Source organism: Cottoperca gobio, chromosome 21 (assembly GCF_900634415.1).
Source record: "Cottoperca gobio chromosome 21, fCotGob3.1, whole genome shotgun sequence".
Taxonomy (NCBI): Eukaryota; Metazoa; Chordata; class Actinopteri; order Perciformes; family Bovichtidae; genus Cottoperca; species Cottoperca gobio.
This window is the reverse complement of record NC_041375.1, coordinates 17,294,671-17,313,269: the sequence shown is the minus strand read 5'-3', so window position 1 is coordinate 17,313,269 and position 18,599 is coordinate 17,294,671. Positions and strand designations below refer to the sequence as shown.

Sequence of the window (18,599 nt, the reverse complement as noted above, 5' to 3'; positions counted from 1 at the left end):
AGATCCCCAGTGGGACGACACTGTGATGTTTCACCTGTCCCCGCCTGACTTTGCTGTCCCTCTACTCCACAGACGTCACTTTGATTTACAGACCCACTAGCAGCAGGAAGAGCACAGTCAGGAGAAAGCTAATGGAGTGGAACTGCTGAGAGAGCAGGAGGAATTTGAATGGGGCAGTATTTCTTTAAATGTGTAGTACAGAGTGAGAAGGATAAAGTGTTAAGTGTATTCCCGTGATTTTCTTTTTTTCAAGCTGTGGTCACGACAGGACCATATTTTCTTTTTATTACAGCAAGTGTATCTCGCGTTTTCTTCTTATTCGATTAGTTTTGACTCTTTTCATTCCTCTCTAGGAGGCAGACAGCTGGGAAATCATTGAGGGGCTGAAAATCGGCCAGAGCAACGTCCAGAGGCCCGATAAACACGAGGGTTTCATGTTGAAGAAGCGGAAATGGCCCCTGAAAGGCTGGCACAAGGTAAGATCCACAGGCAAAGGCAGACAAAAGCTTTTGTTAGTGGAAAAACACTTTCCATAACAGCCGCTCCTTGAATATTAAACAGTTCGCTGTCTAGTAAAGAAACAGGTTCCTCTTTTCATGCACCTCGCTTTGTGCTCTGGGCCTCTTTTCCTGCAAGCGATATTTCCCTTTGAAGTTTCAGAATCAGCTTAACTGTTGTTTTCACAAAACACTTGAATACCAGTTGAAACCAGTCCCTGTTGTCAGCATGTTTGAACTCACAACACCACAGAACACACAAAGCCTACAGCTAATTATGAGTGAATAAAGGGTGTACATTACATGACATTTAATTGAGCTGATGCTTTTTTTCAAAGTGACTTACAATAAGTGCAAACAACCATGAGGATACAACTCAACTACAATAGCTTTAAATGAGCCAAATCAATGTTAGTGCTACATACAGAAATTATTTTTATTTATTTATTTTTCATTCATTTTATTATTGGCCACGGTGCAGTCGAAACAGGCGGGTTTTTAGTCTGCGACGGAAGGTGTGACGACTTCCTGCTGACCTGAGGATAGCAAACAGGCGGGTTTTATTTGAGGGGTATCTGGGTCGCTTCTCTGGGAGTAGTGAGCCGATTGGCCGATGCAGAGCGAAGTGAACGAGCTGGGGTGCATGGTTTGACCATGGCCCGGATGTAGGAAGAGCCTGATCCATTCACAGCACCAGAGTCTTGAAGCAGATTCAGGCAGCCACTGGTAGCCAGTGAAGGGAGCGGAGGAGCGGTGCATTGTGGGAGAACTTGGGTAGGTTAACAAGGTCAGATGGCACATGAAGGTAGACCAGCCAGGAGTGAGTTGCAGTAGTGAAGGCTATACATCTGTTGTATTGATTCTTCAATAACAAGTCCAATGTGATCTACATTCGATGTCTGCCCTTATTGTTATTTAACACAACTTCTTTTATTTATATTCTCCGCAGCGTTTTTTTGTTCTGGATAATGGTATCCTGAAGTACTCCAAGTCCCCCATTGATGTAAGTAACCCTGACTACAACCCACAGGCAGAAACAGGGCAGCCTGGCCTGACATCAGCTTGGCTTGGCAATGAGTCAGCAGAAACATCTGCAACACGGGTCACGATGTTCAATGTGTTATCAGCAAGTCTCTTTGCATGAAAGCTAGAGTTTTACAGACAATATGGAAATGTAACACATGACACGAAAGAGTCGTGCACACTGTGGATCACTTGTTTTCACTTTATTAACAATGTCCTCAGAAGCCCCGGGACCTTAGTTGCAGGTCATACATCTTTCTGCCCTTGTTTCTTGTAAGCCTCTCAACTGTCAACGATCCAATGCCCAAAGAATATTCTTTAAAAAAAGGAAATCCTGAAGCCCAAAAAGACATCTTCCCATGTTTAGTACAATCAACAGTCCAAAACCCAAATCATATAAGACAGCGCTAAGCAGCAAGTCTTTACACTGCAGGGATTGTCATTTCTGCTTGATCAGCATCAAACTGATTTGTAATCTGTTTATTTTTATACTACATTTGGATCTATGTATGTTCACATTAGCTAAACTGCTCCACAATATTTCCAGGTATCCACAGGTACAAATAATCAGTCAACTAATAGTTTCAGCTCTGTCTGTGTGGTCAATTCAATTTTACCTGATAAAGGTCTAAAGACTGAAACATTTATAAAGTGATCAACAGCGTGGAGGATTCTTTGGTTGGTCAACGTAATTACCGGTTAAAATGTGAAACATTTACAAATGATTTCACGATCTGTAAGCTGAAGAATCGTGTGTCTATCACTTGCTTTAGATCCAAAAAGGCAAACTTCATGGCAGCATTGACGTCGGCCTCTCAGTCATGTCCATCAAGAAGAGAGCCCGTCGCATCGACCTGGACACCGAGGAGCATATCTATCACCTGAAGGTAACTCTGACGGGTCAATACCGTCATTGCAACGTCGATAAACGGGAGGTCAGTGGAGCAGAGCTGAAAGCTGTCTTCCTCTTTAGGTCAAGTCTCAAGACATCTTTGATGCATGGGTGTCCAAGTTGCGTCATCACCGGCTTTACCGACAGAACGAGATTGTGCGATCTCCCCGGGAGGCAACCATGCGAACGTTCCCCCCCCCCCACAGCTGCCATGGAGTCCCCCCAACCATGCCTCCAGTGTGGTACGTGACGCCAAGGTGAGCCCTCCCACTAATTAATCGTACGATTATTAAATTAATCCTCTGGTTTATGAAATGTAAGAACGACTTCTTCTTCCTATTTGATTAGATTTTGATGGTCAAAGGTCACCGTGACCTCACGAAACACATTTTTGACAAACCTGATGACATTTTGCACAGACATGGATGTTAACTGCGACTTGACTGGTTGGCGGAGGCATACGACCGCAAGGAGGTCATTCTAGTCCCTACTCCTACTGTGTATCGAGCTTAAAAGCAGTTTCTCTCTGAGCTCTGAGCAAACTGCAATTACTTATTCCAGAAGGGTATGTCATGGGGGAAGCAGAGATTGCCTACTTCTGTTTTATTGTAAACTGGGATTCATTACTAAAATATCATCCAGAAGAGAGGAAGTAAAAGTCAGTGAACGTTCACAGTAACGTCAGGAAGACGTAAAGGACATACAAGTCTGTCTCTTGTGATCACCCACCTGGTGACTTTGTAGTGGGATGTGTTGTCCTTTCAATTACCCCAATTTATTACATTTCTATACAAAAACTGTCGATAAATTTTAATTAGATTAAATTAAATACAAAACTTGAAAGTTCTCCACAGTTTAAATGTGTTATCTGGCTGTTTGCTGGACTAATGGCTGTGAATGTGTAGACCGATAGCTGCTCAATGCAGTTAGCCTGATTAGACAGGTAATTGTAAACTGATCATTAAGATAATAAAACGCGTCGTTTGTCCAAGACTGTTCTCAGTTTAGTGTGAACCCCTGGTCTTCGTTGACGTGTCTGAACTGTGTGTAAATGTGAGGAATGCCGACAGAGCAGGATTCTCCTGGGAATGCGGCTCTGTGCCGCCAGTAGAGGTGATCAGTAGGATCTGGATTCAGAGCAGCTGGTGGCAGCATGATGAGCTCTCCCAGAAGAAAAGCTTAAATCAGAGACTCCAATCCTAGAGTCAGAATTAACCGCTTTGGAAGGAGGACTATCAAGGTCTCTTGCAAATACGAAATAAATCCTCATAGTAGAAGCATTTGCACATGCTCCTAAAAGCCCATAATGCAACACATTGTTCCTGTCATGATATTAACCAACCTGCTGTATTTACTGTTTATTATAAGTGACATTTTGATTTACTTTTAAAGCTGTCTACGAGCATATTATTGTCCAGCTAAGCACATTCACACAGTTACAGATCACTGGGGGCTCCTGAACAGATTCGCTGCAGCTCTTGCAGGTAGTCAGGTGACTTGGTCAGGAGCACAGAACATTCATACAGTAAGGTATAAAGTATGCATTTAAATACCAATGATGTCTTTGTTTCCAGAATAGCCTTGAAACGATCAGTCAGTTGACAGAAGATTAAATTCCAACTATTTGAATAAAGGCATCTTTAAGAAAAGAAAAAAGAAATAGCCGAATATTTTCTGCTTCCAGCTTCTCATATGTGATGATTTGTTCGTAATCGGACAGAACAGGTCATTTAAAGACATCAATTTGAGGAATTGTGATGGATAATTCTCACTGATTTCTGGCATCTTTTCACAACGCCAGTGCCACTTGAATAACTAAAGTATGATCAGTACCAGTAAAACAATCCCAACAAGTGTGTAACACAGTACAGTAAACTCATGAAGTTACAGACAAAACAACCACATCTCTGTGTTTGTTTATCTCCCATCAGCAGGCCAAGCCAAGCAGCTTGCCGTGGCAGCCGGTGGCCCCGAGTAGCAACAGCAGCCTGCCGGCCTCTTACAGTAACGGCCAGAGCAAGGTGGTTGCTTGGCTGCAGGAATCAGAGGAGATGGACAAGTGCGCCGAGGGTGGGTGTCATTTTCTTCCTCATGCTGAGAACAAATCAGATTTTTATAAAGAAGTAGATTTAAAACATGCCTCAGTCTTTTGCATTCCATTTTGGGTTTTCAGATATTTTGGAAGTATGCATTGAACCTTCTGCTACTACAGGAGTATTTGTGATAACTCCTTTGTATATAATCCTACCAGTATATAGAACAAATGGACGCCACTGATATTGCATTGTAGTTTTATACAACTGATCTGTCTCACTTACAATTTTTGTCACATTGAACTTTATTTATATGTACATAATAGAATAAATTATGTTTGATTATTAAAAGGTCCAGTAATTCTATAATAGGCATGTGGCGGTGGGGTATATTGTGTCTATTCAACTGAATCTGTGATTTATGACTTTAAACACCAATAAAAAAAGACCTTGAGCAAAAGAAAGCCGGCCTTACATTAAGTTTTCTGAACCCTGAGAGGAGGATTGATGAATGTGTTTGTGTTTGTGCGTGTGTGTGTGTGGGTGTGAATTTTATTTTCAGAGCTCGCACGATGCCAGTCCAACCTGACTGAACTGAGCCGGCTATTGCAGAGTTTGGAAATCCTTCAAAGGACACAGTCGGCGCCCAACTTCACAGATATGCAGGTAAAAAAAGATGCAAAGGCATGCACACACGCACACACACACACACACACACACACACACATGCATGGGTACAAAGAGTAGACGAAGCAATTTAGTTAGTGCTTCTCTAACTGATCTAAACATTCCATCTACCTCAATATTTTGTTTGCGACTCATTTGTGGGAACATTGTTTTGTTTTTGCCATTTCACTGGCTCTTGCTTTATTTGTAATGTTTGTTTGTCCTATTAACCACATTTTGCATATTTTGATCCACGTGTGCCACAAAGACCAATTGTGTAGAATTGTCAAAGAAAGAAAAGCGCTTGAACAGAAGATGGAGAACAAAAAGTGTCGGCAAAGATGCAAAATTCCAGCTTCAGGTACCTCTTTTCACATTTTTGCTCTGCCACATAAAGACACACACGCACACACACACACACACACACACACACACACACACACAGTCTCCTTGTACCTTAATGACCTTAATGCTATTATTCAGGTTCAGTTAATTAAGATAAAAAGCTAAATAATAGTTTTTTTGAGTTTTCATTTAATTATGAAACAATAGATGCCTATATATAAAGGATACATATTTATATATATATTACAACATACAACAATATGTTTTACACATAAAGTACAGTGTAAAAGTGGTTTGCAGTGTTTGTTAGTAGTCAGAGAGACCCTGATGATTCTGTATGAGCCAGTTGGTCCAGTTAAAGTGTTATTTAGCAAGAGTGAAACACTGAATGTACTCCCACTGCTCCTTTTACTGCAGACTGTTGACACATACACAACAGAGCTACAACACTACAACAGACTCATTAATGTGTCGTGGCCTCAGTAATGATTTTTCCATCTCTGCTAATTTTCCGTTATTTTGCCTAATATATTAATCTGTGCTTTCTGCTTTCATACTGTTGCTTTTTTTTTTAACCAACCAATTAAAAATATATATTTTCTCTCATGAATTTGGTTTGCGATCAAAGGATCTAAACGCTTCTCAATTTGACATTAGAGAGAATATCTGCAGTAGCTGCATGAAGAATGAGAAGAATGTTGTTTTTTTGTATTTTCCTTCAAAGTAATTTCTAGTACGGTGATGAGCATGTCCCTGTCCTCAGTGGGACATGTTGGTGTGACGTGTCAGATACTTGGACTGAATAATTAGTACTATTTTACTGTGCATTCAGAGTTAGCCAAGCCTTATCGGACCAAGGTTCTTGCTCTTCACAGCTGGTTCTGTCAGACGCACATTGTTGTGCCTCTGAGATGATTGACAGCGGTCCTCTGTGGTCTTCATCAGGTCCCTCTGTCTGCCAGTATGTCCCCCGTCCGCCTCCACTCATCCAACCCCAACCTGTGTGCCGAGCTGGTGGACTTTCAAGCCCCCGTGTCCCGGCTGACAGACAGTGTAGAGTGTGCCAGTGACTACATTAAACTTCAGGAGGAATTCTGCACCATCGCCCAGAAAGGTAGGCAGGCAGCATGCATGGCTGCAGCGTTATTAGGAGGATTAAGTCCCGATGGTTTCCAATTCATATGTAAATCTTAAGGCATTTATCTGCTTTGTAACAACCTGGATCAAAGTTTCATACAGTAGTATGACAGTAGTCCACTTGAAGACGCTTTACAAATTAAATAACCTAGAAAAACAAAACACAATACATGAAGCGAAGTAGTCCAGGATGTTTTAATCAAACATCAAAGCAGTTTTGGATTTCTGTGTAAAAGAAATCATAATCAGAAATCCTTTATTAGTCCCACAACGGGGAAATGTACCTTGTTACAGCAAAAGAACATATGAAGAGTACACAATAATTGGTTGGTTGGTAAAAGGTTATAAAAAGTGAATATTGCACAACAGTGGAGGAACAGTCTGTATTTGTGTGGTGGTCTACCCGGGGCCGTGGTGATTGTACAGTCTGACCGCTGCAGGAAGAAAGATGCATTCATATTCATGTTTTCCATCCCAGGATTGAGACAGAGGAACTAAAAACAACTGTGATCGTGCAGTGTAAAGGATACTTATTAGTTGTTGTCCTGTCTCTGTGCAGTGCACTCTCTTCTGAAGTCGGCCTTCAACACAGTGGCCATAGAGAAAGAAAAGATCAAACAGATTCTGTCTGACCAGGAGCAGTCGGACCAGTCGGCCCAGATCAACTCTCTCAGGAAGTCTCTGTCACAGGTAATGAGCCGTCTTCAACCATTACCCATGATGCCTCTTTCTTTCTACCATTACTGTAGTCAGGGTTAGTTTATCTGAGCGGTTTGAAATAAATATTTGGCTACTTTCCATTCCTAATGCTAAGTATGATGTTGTTTTAACATGTAATCACCCGGAGTGATCGGGACATAACTGGGAAATGACTGCAATAATTTGAGCGATGTATCTTCGGCGTCTTTAACCTCAAATCCATTTTGTAGTTGTCATGTTGTAAGATAGGCTCAGGATGACAGGCTGTCATATGAAACACACAAGCTACAGTTCAGAGCGCAGGCAAGTGAAAGCTCAATCATCTTTTCCTATATTAATTGGTGAGAGAGAGAAATGTGCTGTGCGGTTCATTAACTCGGCTCCTCAGGGCTGTGTCTCTACCCAGTGATTTAATTGGACTTCCTCTGCTAACAGTCGACATCATTTTGGTGAAATGTTTCTGCTGCTTTATCCCCGCTTTGTTCCTAATTGGATGCTTGTGTGACAATAGTGTTGTAAGCTGGAGGTCAGGTTTTTATGACAAAGCTCTGTAGGTTGATTATCATGATTCATGGTTGTTACATCTACAGCTGCTGATGTCAACTAGTTGAATCTCTGAGGGACATTACTGAGTTCATTTTGTCTTTTTTTTTATGTTTTATTTCACATTTACACATTTACTATATCATCAATATTTGTTTATATTACAAATATAATGGGATCACATGACTACTTGTGTGTGAAAGGGGTGGTTCTGCAGTTCCCCTCAGCTCTACTGAGCTTTATTGCATGTTATAGCTCATTGTTTTGGTTTTAAAGCCTGCAACTCTGCTGCTTTGGTTCACTCTCACTGCTCTCATCAGCGATAAGTCTTGCGGATGCAGCGGGCGGGCAGCTGTTTTCAGTGAAATACCTAATTAATCCACAGAACACTACCTGCTCAGCACCAAACAGCAGGCAGTCACGTTTTAGCCTCTTTCATCTTGATTTTGGTCAGCAGCAGTCGACTATTGAACCCGCTGTACGCTACCTGCCCAGCACCAAACAACAGACACATTTAGCAGCTGGCTGATGAACATAGTGAAGCATTTAGTAATGAAAGAGCCAACTTCCTTCAGGACTTGGTGGAGACCTAAAGCAGAGCCTTCAGCTGACTGAATATTGGATTAACATTCATCAGGTGGACAGAAACACAGCTCCAAATAAATGCTAATGTTGCTACCCATGTGACGGATGTGTAAACAGGCAGTTGTTCTCCTCCCCCCCAAGTGGCTAAAAAACAAGTTAATGCTGTTTTTAAAGAATAGGTTCAGATATTTTCAAGTCTGTCTTAATACAATATTACATGCCCATATGCATGTTGAGACAGTTATCCGTCTTTGTAATCATTCCACCTGCCCAAACTGGCCGTGAAGAGATACCCTCTAAAAGATGGCAGACAAACAAAACTCTGTCCTTGTTCTGTACAATAATATACTTCAAAGTTTGGCTTCAGCAGTGTTGAGTTAGTCAAAGTAGGGATATCTTCGTCCTGGCACCCAACTAAGTTTGGAAGATACTCATTTGGCTAACCCAGACTTCTGGAGTCGTTATAGCTGCAGGTAACCTGTGAGGACTGTAGCTTTTGACCCCTATCTTTTACAGTGTAGTTGCTTTAGTGAGGGTTCTCGTCACTGCCAGCTTGGAGAGGGAATAGCAGCAACTAAACAGGTGAGATTTATTTTTTCTTATAAGCAGGGGATGAAATTAGATCCTGTGACCTTTACACTATTTCTACTGTCTGGTACCACTGACTCGGTGTGTACAATCCTAAAGCGTTCTACATACATTTCGGTTGAAATGTTCAGTGACCTGCCACGGTGGCAGATGAGGAAAAAAAAGCCTAATTTCACACCCTGATTATAAAGCTTTCAAATTATCATCCAGTGCATCAAACACTAGATCTTCCCTGCACCCCAGCCCAACAAAAACAGAAAAACAACAAAGCATTTGGAAAGTAAATCCCACTTTTCATTATTCAGGCCCTGTCCCAAAATGCAGAACTTCGAACCCGACTCAACCGCATCCACTCTGAATCTGTCCTGGCTGAACAAGTTGTCAGTGTGAACATCATCTCCACGCCTGATGAGGTAGGTCGCTGTGGTCAGTCTGTCACTGACAGAGCTCATTTCTGACTCTTACATTGATGAAACAACAAGGCTTCGGAGGCTGACCCGGTAGTCATAGTGTGCATCGTCAGTTGCATTATTGATTCCTGTCCTTATAGATTGATGGGTGTTCCAGTACACCCTGGCAGGTAAGCTTAAAGGATCATTATTTTATGCAGAGCCTGACATTAAGGCTAATAGAAAAAATGACTAATTAGAAACGGATGGGAACTTGCCCTCTGGCAAAGGGTACACATGCTGCAAAATGAACTCCGTGTTGTCGTCTGATGGTGTTTCAGGTCTGTTTCGGTTCTTAAACTTGTCATCATACTGTAGCAAGGAACAGTGAACATCTCGTGTGTTTGCAATGTGTGTTTTTCCTGCAGGCTGGAGAACAGATGGGGATCCCTCTGACTCAGCAGGCCTCTAATGAGAGTCGACTCTCCATGTCAGAGTCTGTCTCTGAGTTCTTTGATGCCCAGGAAGTGCTTCTGTCAGCCAGCTCGTCCGAGAATGAGGTATAACGGAGGACAGCTGAGTGTTTAGGAAAACGACGGCAGTTTGGGTTGTAGAGGAAGGAAGGCGTTAAACTAGCTCTGCTGCTGGCGAGATAAAACGTCACGTGTGGAGCTGTGTGTGGAGCTGGAGTTAGTCAGCAATTAATGAGGGCAGCATGAAAAGCAGAGAGCGTATAATAAAAAACTCAAAAGTCAGGCACACACAGGAGGGCTTCTTTTCACTTTGCCTCCAGGCTACATCCCTCAGTTGTGTCTCAGAATCATAACACGGAAGAGGATTCTGTCTGTTACTTGATTAGTAGCTTCTAGCTTTGTTTAAAAATAAAAAAAGGAGTTTGTACCATCAGTGGACACTACCTCTCCTTTCAACTCCTGCCAACACCTACCTCCAAATATATATGGTCTCTGAGGAGCCATTTAGCATTGTAGCTCCCCAGGCATGCATTGAGCCGTGTTGAAGGATTACCCCCCCCTCCCCCCTCCAGCTCCCACAGCAGGCCCATTCAGACCTGTGTTGCACTGTTGAACCATCACTAGCAGCAGTCGACTGTGATAGTCAATGGCGTCAATGGCCTCATTGTGTTGGCTATATAAAATATGAAAATGCTGCAGCGTGTCATCTAACGATTACTGCAGTAGGACAGATAGCCGACGACTGCTGCAGTTTGTTAGCCACTGGCAAGTCGCAGTAACTGTGTGTGAGGCTACGGCCGTCTGCTGTTCTGATGGGAGTTCGGGTTGTACTCCACTGCACTGACTCACTCCGCTTTGTACCTGTTCCCCTCGCAGGGCTCAGACGATGAGTCATATGTCAGCGATGTGAGCGATAACATTTCCGAGGACAACGCCAGTGTGACTGATAATGTCTCCAGACAAAGTAAGTCCAACACTGCACCATCACTAGCCAAACACCAAGCACAACCGTGCTTCCTCTTCAACATCCACACACACACACACACACACACACACACACACACAAGCACACACAAACACACACAAACACTTCTGGCAAGATCATCTATCAGTGTGGCAGAGGCAGTTGACTTTGCAGGGTTGCTCTGTGCCAAGGGCTTCTCTTAGACTCTATGAAAGCTATCAGTGTAAGGAGGGTTGGCATCTCCCTTCTCCATCTTTGTCACATAACACACAGTGTAATATAGTATCACATGATGATGAAAACACTGGGAAAATTGGGGAAAGAACTGGGATTGGTGATATCACTTTAAGTGGGGTTGTATGAGTATTGTAGTGTTGGGTACCTACAGTAGACGACAGTTTGGAGAAGCAGACAGGAGCACCAGCACTAAAGTAAAGCAATGCACTGCTGTGGACGGGGGCAGAAGCAAAGCATATTTTCGCCTCCTAAAAACAGGCCCACCTTTAAAAAAACAATATCAGTTTAAGTGTACGCTATATTTAGAATATTTTCACCACTGTTTCTTGCCTTGAGTCAGTCCTTTCTGACAAGTAAATAAAATAAATGATATACTGTGCAGCCCTGGAGCCTAGACTGTAGCAGATAATGTTGTACCATGAGCAGATTGTTAACGAGGTGGTATTCTTCTTCTTCCCAGTGGCCAACGGAGACTTTGCTGGCAGTGCCTTCCGTAACGGGCGCCGCAGCTGCCTGCCGGCGCCGTGTCCCGACACCAGCAACATCAACCTCTGGAACATCTTGAGAAACAACATCGGCAAGGACTTGTCCAAAGTGTCCATGCCTGTGGAGCTCAACGAGCCTCTCAACACCCTGCAGCGTATGTGTGAAGAGCTGGAGTACAGCGAGCTGCTGGACAAAGCTGCTGAGACCGAGGATCCCTTTGAACGCATGGTAATTTAAGAAGCCGTCAATTAAAACCACTCGGTGTTAAAGGTTCAATGTGTAATTCCGAGCCACCTGCTCTAAAGGAATAGGGGGCAGCATTTCACCTCTAAACTGGGTCCATACAATCTCTAATGTTCAGATTTTACTTGTAGTAGTATGGCATATTTATTGTGTTCGAATTCATTCTCTATATTGTGTGTTGCATTTACTCCTGTGTTCGATGAAACTACTCAGAAAACATGCAGTTTAATGCTTGCTTTGGTTTTTTTTAATGCCCTTTTTTGTGTCTCATCATACCTGTATCTGTTTATGTACTGTATGAGGGGACATTGCCAGTCGCAACCAACAAAAATAGTCTCAGTCAGAGGCACGTCAGCGAGGCCGTGGTACGCTCCGATGAAGCTGTCGACCTTGGATCCTCTTATTTTTATCGCTCTTCTGTCCTTTTGATAGCGCCCAATGCATGCTAATGTTTGGATTATTTGTGACCAAGCCTGTTAATATGAAGCGAATAATCCCCTCTTGTTTATTTTGGCGGTGTTGTTTTGACTCTCTTGACAGGCTCTCGTTGCTGCTTTTGCCGTCTCAGGCTACTCATCCACTTACTACAGAGCAGGAAGTAAGCCATTTAACCCGCTACTCGGAGAGAGTTATGAATGTATTCGGGAAGACAAGGGCTTCTGTTTTTTCTCAGAACAGGTAAGTCTGTTTTGTTTGATAAATAAATGTTTTATGATATAAAGTGCATTTTAAACAGAATATTTTCTTAGATATATTTTTCCATTTTCTTGGTATCTGAGATACTTATAAGCTCTTCTTCAGTGTATTTGTTGGACTAGATAATGTTGGTGGCGTAAATAAATCGCTGGTTCCCAAACTTTTGCAAACAATTGTTAATTTTGGCTTGAAAGGTAATATTCAAACTCTATTTTCCAGTTAGTTTTGTTTATGAATGAATTACTGCAGTGTTTGTATTTAGTATGTAACTAAGTGACCAGTGCATTTATATACAGTATTTCTGCTGCAACAAGGAGCTCGATCACTTGGATTTACACACACAAACAAGTGCACACACACACTTAACACACGTCGGAAAGGACACTAAATAGTTTCAGATCTAATGAAGTCATGACACGTGAACTTGTTGTAGTCCGTCATGTGAGACGTATTTGATGTGTAATCCCAACAACAACAGCTGTTTTTATTTGATCTCGTCTCACAGGTGAGCCACCACCCTCCCATCTCCGCCTGCCACTGTGAGTCAAAGAACTTCACCTTCTGGCAAGGTAAGTCATCTAGTGCGGGGTTTTCCTAATGGGACTGATTAAAAATAGCTTTTTATTTATTACATTGTGAGAAGAAATGCAAAGATTTGAGTGGTCAGTACATTTATATTTAAGTTCTTTTACTTATTTTCAGATGTGAGATGGAAAAACAAGTTCTGGGGGAAATCGATGGAGGTTTTACCGATCGGGACCGTGAATCTCAATATTCCCAGGTAACTTTTGATCCAGCTTGCGTAGTGATTAAACATAGGCCACAGATAGTACAAACAAATGGGGTTGAATGAGATACTTATCTATAGTCAGTTAGCTACAGTAGATGTAGGCACGCCCACAGCTTTTAGAAACAGACAGGAGTGCCAGGACGGCAGCTAAGCAACTGCTGTGGACGGGGGCAGCGGGAAAACGCTTAGCCACCTAAAAAATCAATATCAGTTTAAGTGTGTGCTATAGTTAGAATGTTTTCACCACTTTACCTTGCTGTCTAGCCCTTTGGGTTGTCCGATGACGTGAGCGCTTACGGGTCTCAAACATGGGAATCTTTCTCCTCTCTACTATCGTCCCACATGACATGCACTTGTGAGAGAAGCAGATTCTCAGTATCCCACACATAAAGCTAATATTTACTTCTCAGTGTTGGATCATCACTTTAACACATGTGCAATCATCACTTACATTTATCATCATGGGCTCAGCTCATTCCACGAACACATCAAGCCAATCTGCTGTTGGTGTGTATTTCTAGGTTTGGAGATCACTATGAATGGAACAAAGTCACCACCTGTGTGCACAACATCCTCAGTGGACGGCGGTGGATCGAACACTACGGGGAGATCACCATCAGAAACACAAAGAGCAGCGCTTGCCTCTGCAAACTTACATTCGTGAAGGTAAAACACCTTCGGCAATCGGTGTGTAGTGTGTGATGTAAAACGCATTGCATTGTGGTAAAGGGAAGCTCCCGACCTGGTGTTTGTCTTCCAGGGAAACTACTGGAGTTCTAATGTGAACGAGGTTCAAGGATTTGTGATGGATCAAGAAGGGAAAGTCATCCACAGGCTTTTTGGAAAATGGCACGAGGGTGTTTACTGTGGCGTCCCACCTTCTGCCAAATGCATCTGGAGGCCAGGTAGGCATCACATGAGCCCTCTACCTCCTCGACCTGGAAGTTCACATTTCATTCGATGGGGTGGGCAGGAAAGTTAACAATGTTGATACATTTTAAGATTGTTGATTGCGTTTCCTCCCGGTGTCAGGTTCCATGCCCACAGACTATGAGCTGTACTACGGCTTCACCAGGTTTGCCATTGAACTGAATGAGCTTTGCCCCGAGTTGAAGGACGCTCTGCCACGTACAGACGCCCGATTCAGGCCCGATCAAAGGTACGGCATCACATCTTCAGCTGCCACTAAGTGCAAAATAAAACGCCACTGATTTTCCCGCAAACAAGATTGAGTTAATCTGCTCGTTGTATAGTGTTTTTGTCTGATGAGTGCACGTCCTGCTTAAATACACACGCTTTTAACATTATGAGTTTGAGCCCCTTTAAGAAGCCAAGCGAATGTTTGCTTTTGTAAACGTGTTGTTGCTGTTCTTGTAAGAACATCTGATTTACTTCTTTACTGAAAAGTCGTGTTTGGGTCACACAGGCATCTGGAGGAGGGGAACTTGGAGATGGCATCCTCGGACAAGCAGCGCATTGAGGATCTGCAGAGAGTCAGGAGGAAGTGGAACGAGGAGAACAACATCAAACTGGAGCCACGCTTCTTCAAGTAAGCACAGAGACAGAAATATGTATATTCTTTTCTGTGTATGCACGGTTTTAGTTTATAAATCTAGATAATATCCGCCTGATCATGCCTCCATGGCTTTCTGGATTCAATTTTCTCCTCATTGCTTTCGGGTTTATACAAAGGTGTCTTAGGGCCATTGTAGGTTAAAAAAAAGGGTTAATTCCCCACCCTGGGGAGGAGGGGGGGTATACTAAACTGATATTCTGCTTACAACTATCAAATAAAGGTCAAATTACTGACCAAATCTATAATACAGCGCTATAAAGTCTTTCTATTAGAATTAGCTGAAATGATGTATTTAATGTAACATGCAAGAAGCATGTGTTACTATCCCCTTCAAACATTTCTTTAATTCTTATTAAACAAATGCAGAAAACTAAGTTTTGTACATGTACACAAAAAATGACCAGGTAACTCTACTCGATATTGATATAATGTGCCCATAAACATGTTTCTCTATCCTAAAATACACCTTTGATAATATCTAAACACACACACACAGTGACTACAGTATGTTCAAAATTAGTAACTTTATTTTATAATGTATATGAATATTTTAAGTTTTTCCTTGTAAATTTACCGATTTAATCTAAGGATATCCACGTTTTTAACCCCCCCCATCATATTTTTATTTAATGTTCTTTTTAACCTAAAATGGCCTATAACACACTTTTGTTGATTTATCACTGTCACTTCTCCTTCTCCCAGGAAAGTGGTTGATGCCAATCACAGGGAGAGGTGGGTCTCCAACAACACGTACTGGGAGCTCCGCAAAAACCCCGGCTTCATCAACATGGAGTCTACAGTGACCCTGTGGTAGCACACGGATTGCCACGTCCATCATATCGTCATCGCAGACAACACAACTGTTACCTATGCACAATAAGGTGTTAAGAGAAACATGTTGAAGACGAAACATCCGTGTGCAGGGACACGAGCGACTGCAGAGCTGAGGGATGGCCTGATGCCCAGCGACCCTGTCGAGGTTCTGCGGCACTGCCACATGGTCATCCATCCATGGAAACATCCTGTAGGATCACCTTCATTGTGCTTGTGGAAGCTGGGTTGTCAGGGCAACAATCGTACCACTCCTATGTAGATCTCTCCTCAGCTCCTCTGACTTCTGAGTATGTCCTTGCCTTAAAAAGACACACGATTTAGCGTTCTTTCGTTGAAGCCATTTGATTTCTGACAGCAGTTTGGGTTAGACTAATCTATGAAGTAGACCTTTTGATTACCTACGATACCTATGTGCATGTTTAGAGAGCAGCTTTCACTGGCATAAAGCCGCATTTACTGTATCATCAATTATCATAGAAAAAAGGTATTTTTATAAAATATCTTGGACTCGGAATTTAGTGAAATAGTATTATGTGAATTTGCAGATTTCATTTACTTTCGCCTTTTTTTTTTAATACTGTTGAATCTGTGATAGCAGTACTCTCTCTCGGGAAACGACTCATTCAAAATTAATCTCGGCTGCAGCAGAGAAAGTATGGCGTCCATAGATGGAATTTTTAATGAAAACGTTCAAGCAGCAGCTCTCAAAGCTGATGGTGGAATGGAAAGATAAGAAGGTATTAATATATTGTAAATCTATTCTGGTGTTTTGGACATGTGATGTAGGAGACTACAACCTTTGCAGATGCTTTTTAACAGTCAACACAGTCATCGGTCATGGGGTCCAATTTCTGTGTAAATAGAGGGACAACCTCACCTCACCAGCCCCACTGTCTAATTTTAAACATTGTTACATGAAACCAACTCCTCTGAATCACATGGTTACATAAATACTCACATAACTCCACATGTAGTAGGTGCACCATATATAATGGATACTCTCAAACATCAAACACATCCGACTCAAAGGTCTCAGAAAAGATGGTGTAGCAGGTTGTAAAGACGGTAAAGCCCTCACAGACACTTTATAAATAGACTTGACAGTGAAACATGAGGAAAACTGTCACGAGGCTAAACACTCGTCTGCATCCAGCGATGGAATTATTTTTAAATCATCAAAAAAGTATTTAATCAACAAATTATTCATTTTCTGTCACAGTTCACCAAAGCAACGTCTTAAATTTACATCCTTGTTCTGACTAACAACCAAAAACTTAAAATGATATGAAAGAAAAAAAAAAGACTATTACCAGCTACTGTTGGTTATTTCTCTCGTTTGATTACCTGCATGATTAATCAATCAAATACATTTTCTTTTGATGAATTAGTGTCAGCATTCCTATGACTCATTCAGCCAAAGGTATGGTTTAAATACACAATATGAAACACCAGAGCCACCTGCAGGGCATCCCGTGACAATGCAGTCTACTGTAGGGCAACAATATAAATATTTCTTTAAATGTTTAACATGTTAAAGGCAAGCAAGTGTTGTACAGTAACAATTATACTGTTCCAGAATCTAAATGTGTGATTCCCCAGAGACTTTACTGCTATGATCTGGGCTTCTGCAAAGCACCAGTTACCTATTTGCATTTTGTGTATTTATTGCAAAGCAGAACAGCTTTAATGTTTTTAACTAGTGTTTTATGTTACAGAGTAAGAAACTATAACACAGGACCTCTGAGTGAAATCCACCCCCCGACACACACACACACACACATAATCACACGTAGTCTCACATATTTAAGTTGATTCCCCTCGTTTGGGACCGCAGGGTGACGACATTGAAGGAATATAAATATATAGAATGAAAACTATGTGAAGCAAATCCATCTTGTGTGCACTGTTCATATGGTACTGTAGATTACAAACCAAAATGGTAGTACTGCTTTGCATCCATATCTTTTTTTTTATGTACTTAATGTGCTTTTAATTTTTATCCCTGATCACAAACTCTACAACTTGTCGTCAGTTTCACTTGCTGTGCCTTAATGCATTTTTTAATGCCTCACAAACACACTACTGATAAGAATCCCCAAGCCAAGAAGGTATGCCATTAACAAGCCCCGCACATTACCCAGTCTCCACCGATGATAAGTTATACTGATAGTGTTGAGGGTTTAGTTGTGGACAAAATGTCTAAAGTCTTAAAGGGAGATGTCTTTGACATTAGATGAGGAGAAAAGGTTTGAGTGTAAAACGCTTGCAGAGTTAAAAGAGGTTCTGCACTGCTCTGCTACTCCAACATGTAACCAGTACATGTTTGGTGATCACTGTAAATACAGCACATTTAGAAGATGGCTAACGACTGCAAAAGCTGATTCTTTTTTCCTCCCACAGCAGTGATTTCTTTTCTTTTTTTTAATAAGACTGAATCCCAGCGGTTGTGTGTGGATGTAGGAGCAATGCTTTGAATAGTGTTTGGTATCATAGTCAGACTGTAGTGCAAAAAAAAAATAATAATCATGAAAACCTCGTCATGCTCTCTTCATCCACGGTTCTACCTGCATGTCTAGACAACTTAGCCTGCTAATGAATGTTGCAGATGCCTTACCAAAAAAAAAAAAAAAAAAGGTTTTTAATTTCTCAATTAGATTCATGTTTTTTTGTTTTGGACTGACATCACAAAGCACTGTGTCAGCTCACTTTCTTTCAAATCTATTTCCTGATGGGTACCTTCGAAAGTGCAATTTTAACAAAGTACATATCTTTCCATGAACACTGTACACTGCTGCTACATAGTGCTTGTTCTAATAAAACTGTACAACTCAGCTCATGAGGAGTGTGGTTTATAAAAGACAGAGCGTTGGAAGTCAATTAACGAAACAAAATCAGTATTTGCA

The 18,599-nt window shown here is 41.7% G+C and overlaps 1 protein-coding gene across 1 annotated transcript in view; it reads left to right on the top strand.

Annotated features, from left to right (window-relative positions):
• osbpl6 (oxysterol binding protein-like 6) overlaps window positions 1-18,527 on the top strand; it is a 34,849-nt gene extending 16,322 nt beyond the window's left edge. The window contains 22 exon segments of the mRNA XM_029458889.1: window positions 354-476; window positions 1,447-1,500; window positions 2,294-2,407; window positions 2,494-2,631; window positions 2,634-2,669; window positions 4,344-4,482; window positions 5,008-5,111; window positions 5,380-5,472; window positions 6,402-6,570; window positions 7,153-7,283; window positions 9,314-9,421; window positions 9,826-9,957; window positions 10,747-10,834; window positions 11,532-11,785; window positions 12,341-12,478; window positions 13,002-13,065; window positions 13,199-13,277; window positions 13,808-13,952; window positions 14,047-14,191; window positions 14,319-14,445; window positions 14,713-14,835; window positions 15,565-18,527. Coding sequence (XP_029314749.1) covers window positions 354-476; window positions 1,447-1,500; window positions 2,294-2,407; window positions 2,494-2,631; window positions 2,634-2,669; window positions 4,344-4,482; window positions 5,008-5,111; window positions 5,380-5,472; window positions 6,402-6,570; window positions 7,153-7,283; window positions 9,314-9,421; window positions 9,826-9,957; window positions 10,747-10,834; window positions 11,532-11,785; window positions 12,341-12,478; window positions 13,002-13,065; window positions 13,199-13,277; window positions 13,808-13,952; window positions 14,047-14,191; window positions 14,319-14,445; window positions 14,713-14,835; window positions 15,565-15,676 — 2,616 coding nt within the window. The 3' untranslated portion in view covers window positions 15,677-18,527.
• The last annotated feature ends 72 nt before the right edge of the window (window positions 18,528-18,599 follow it).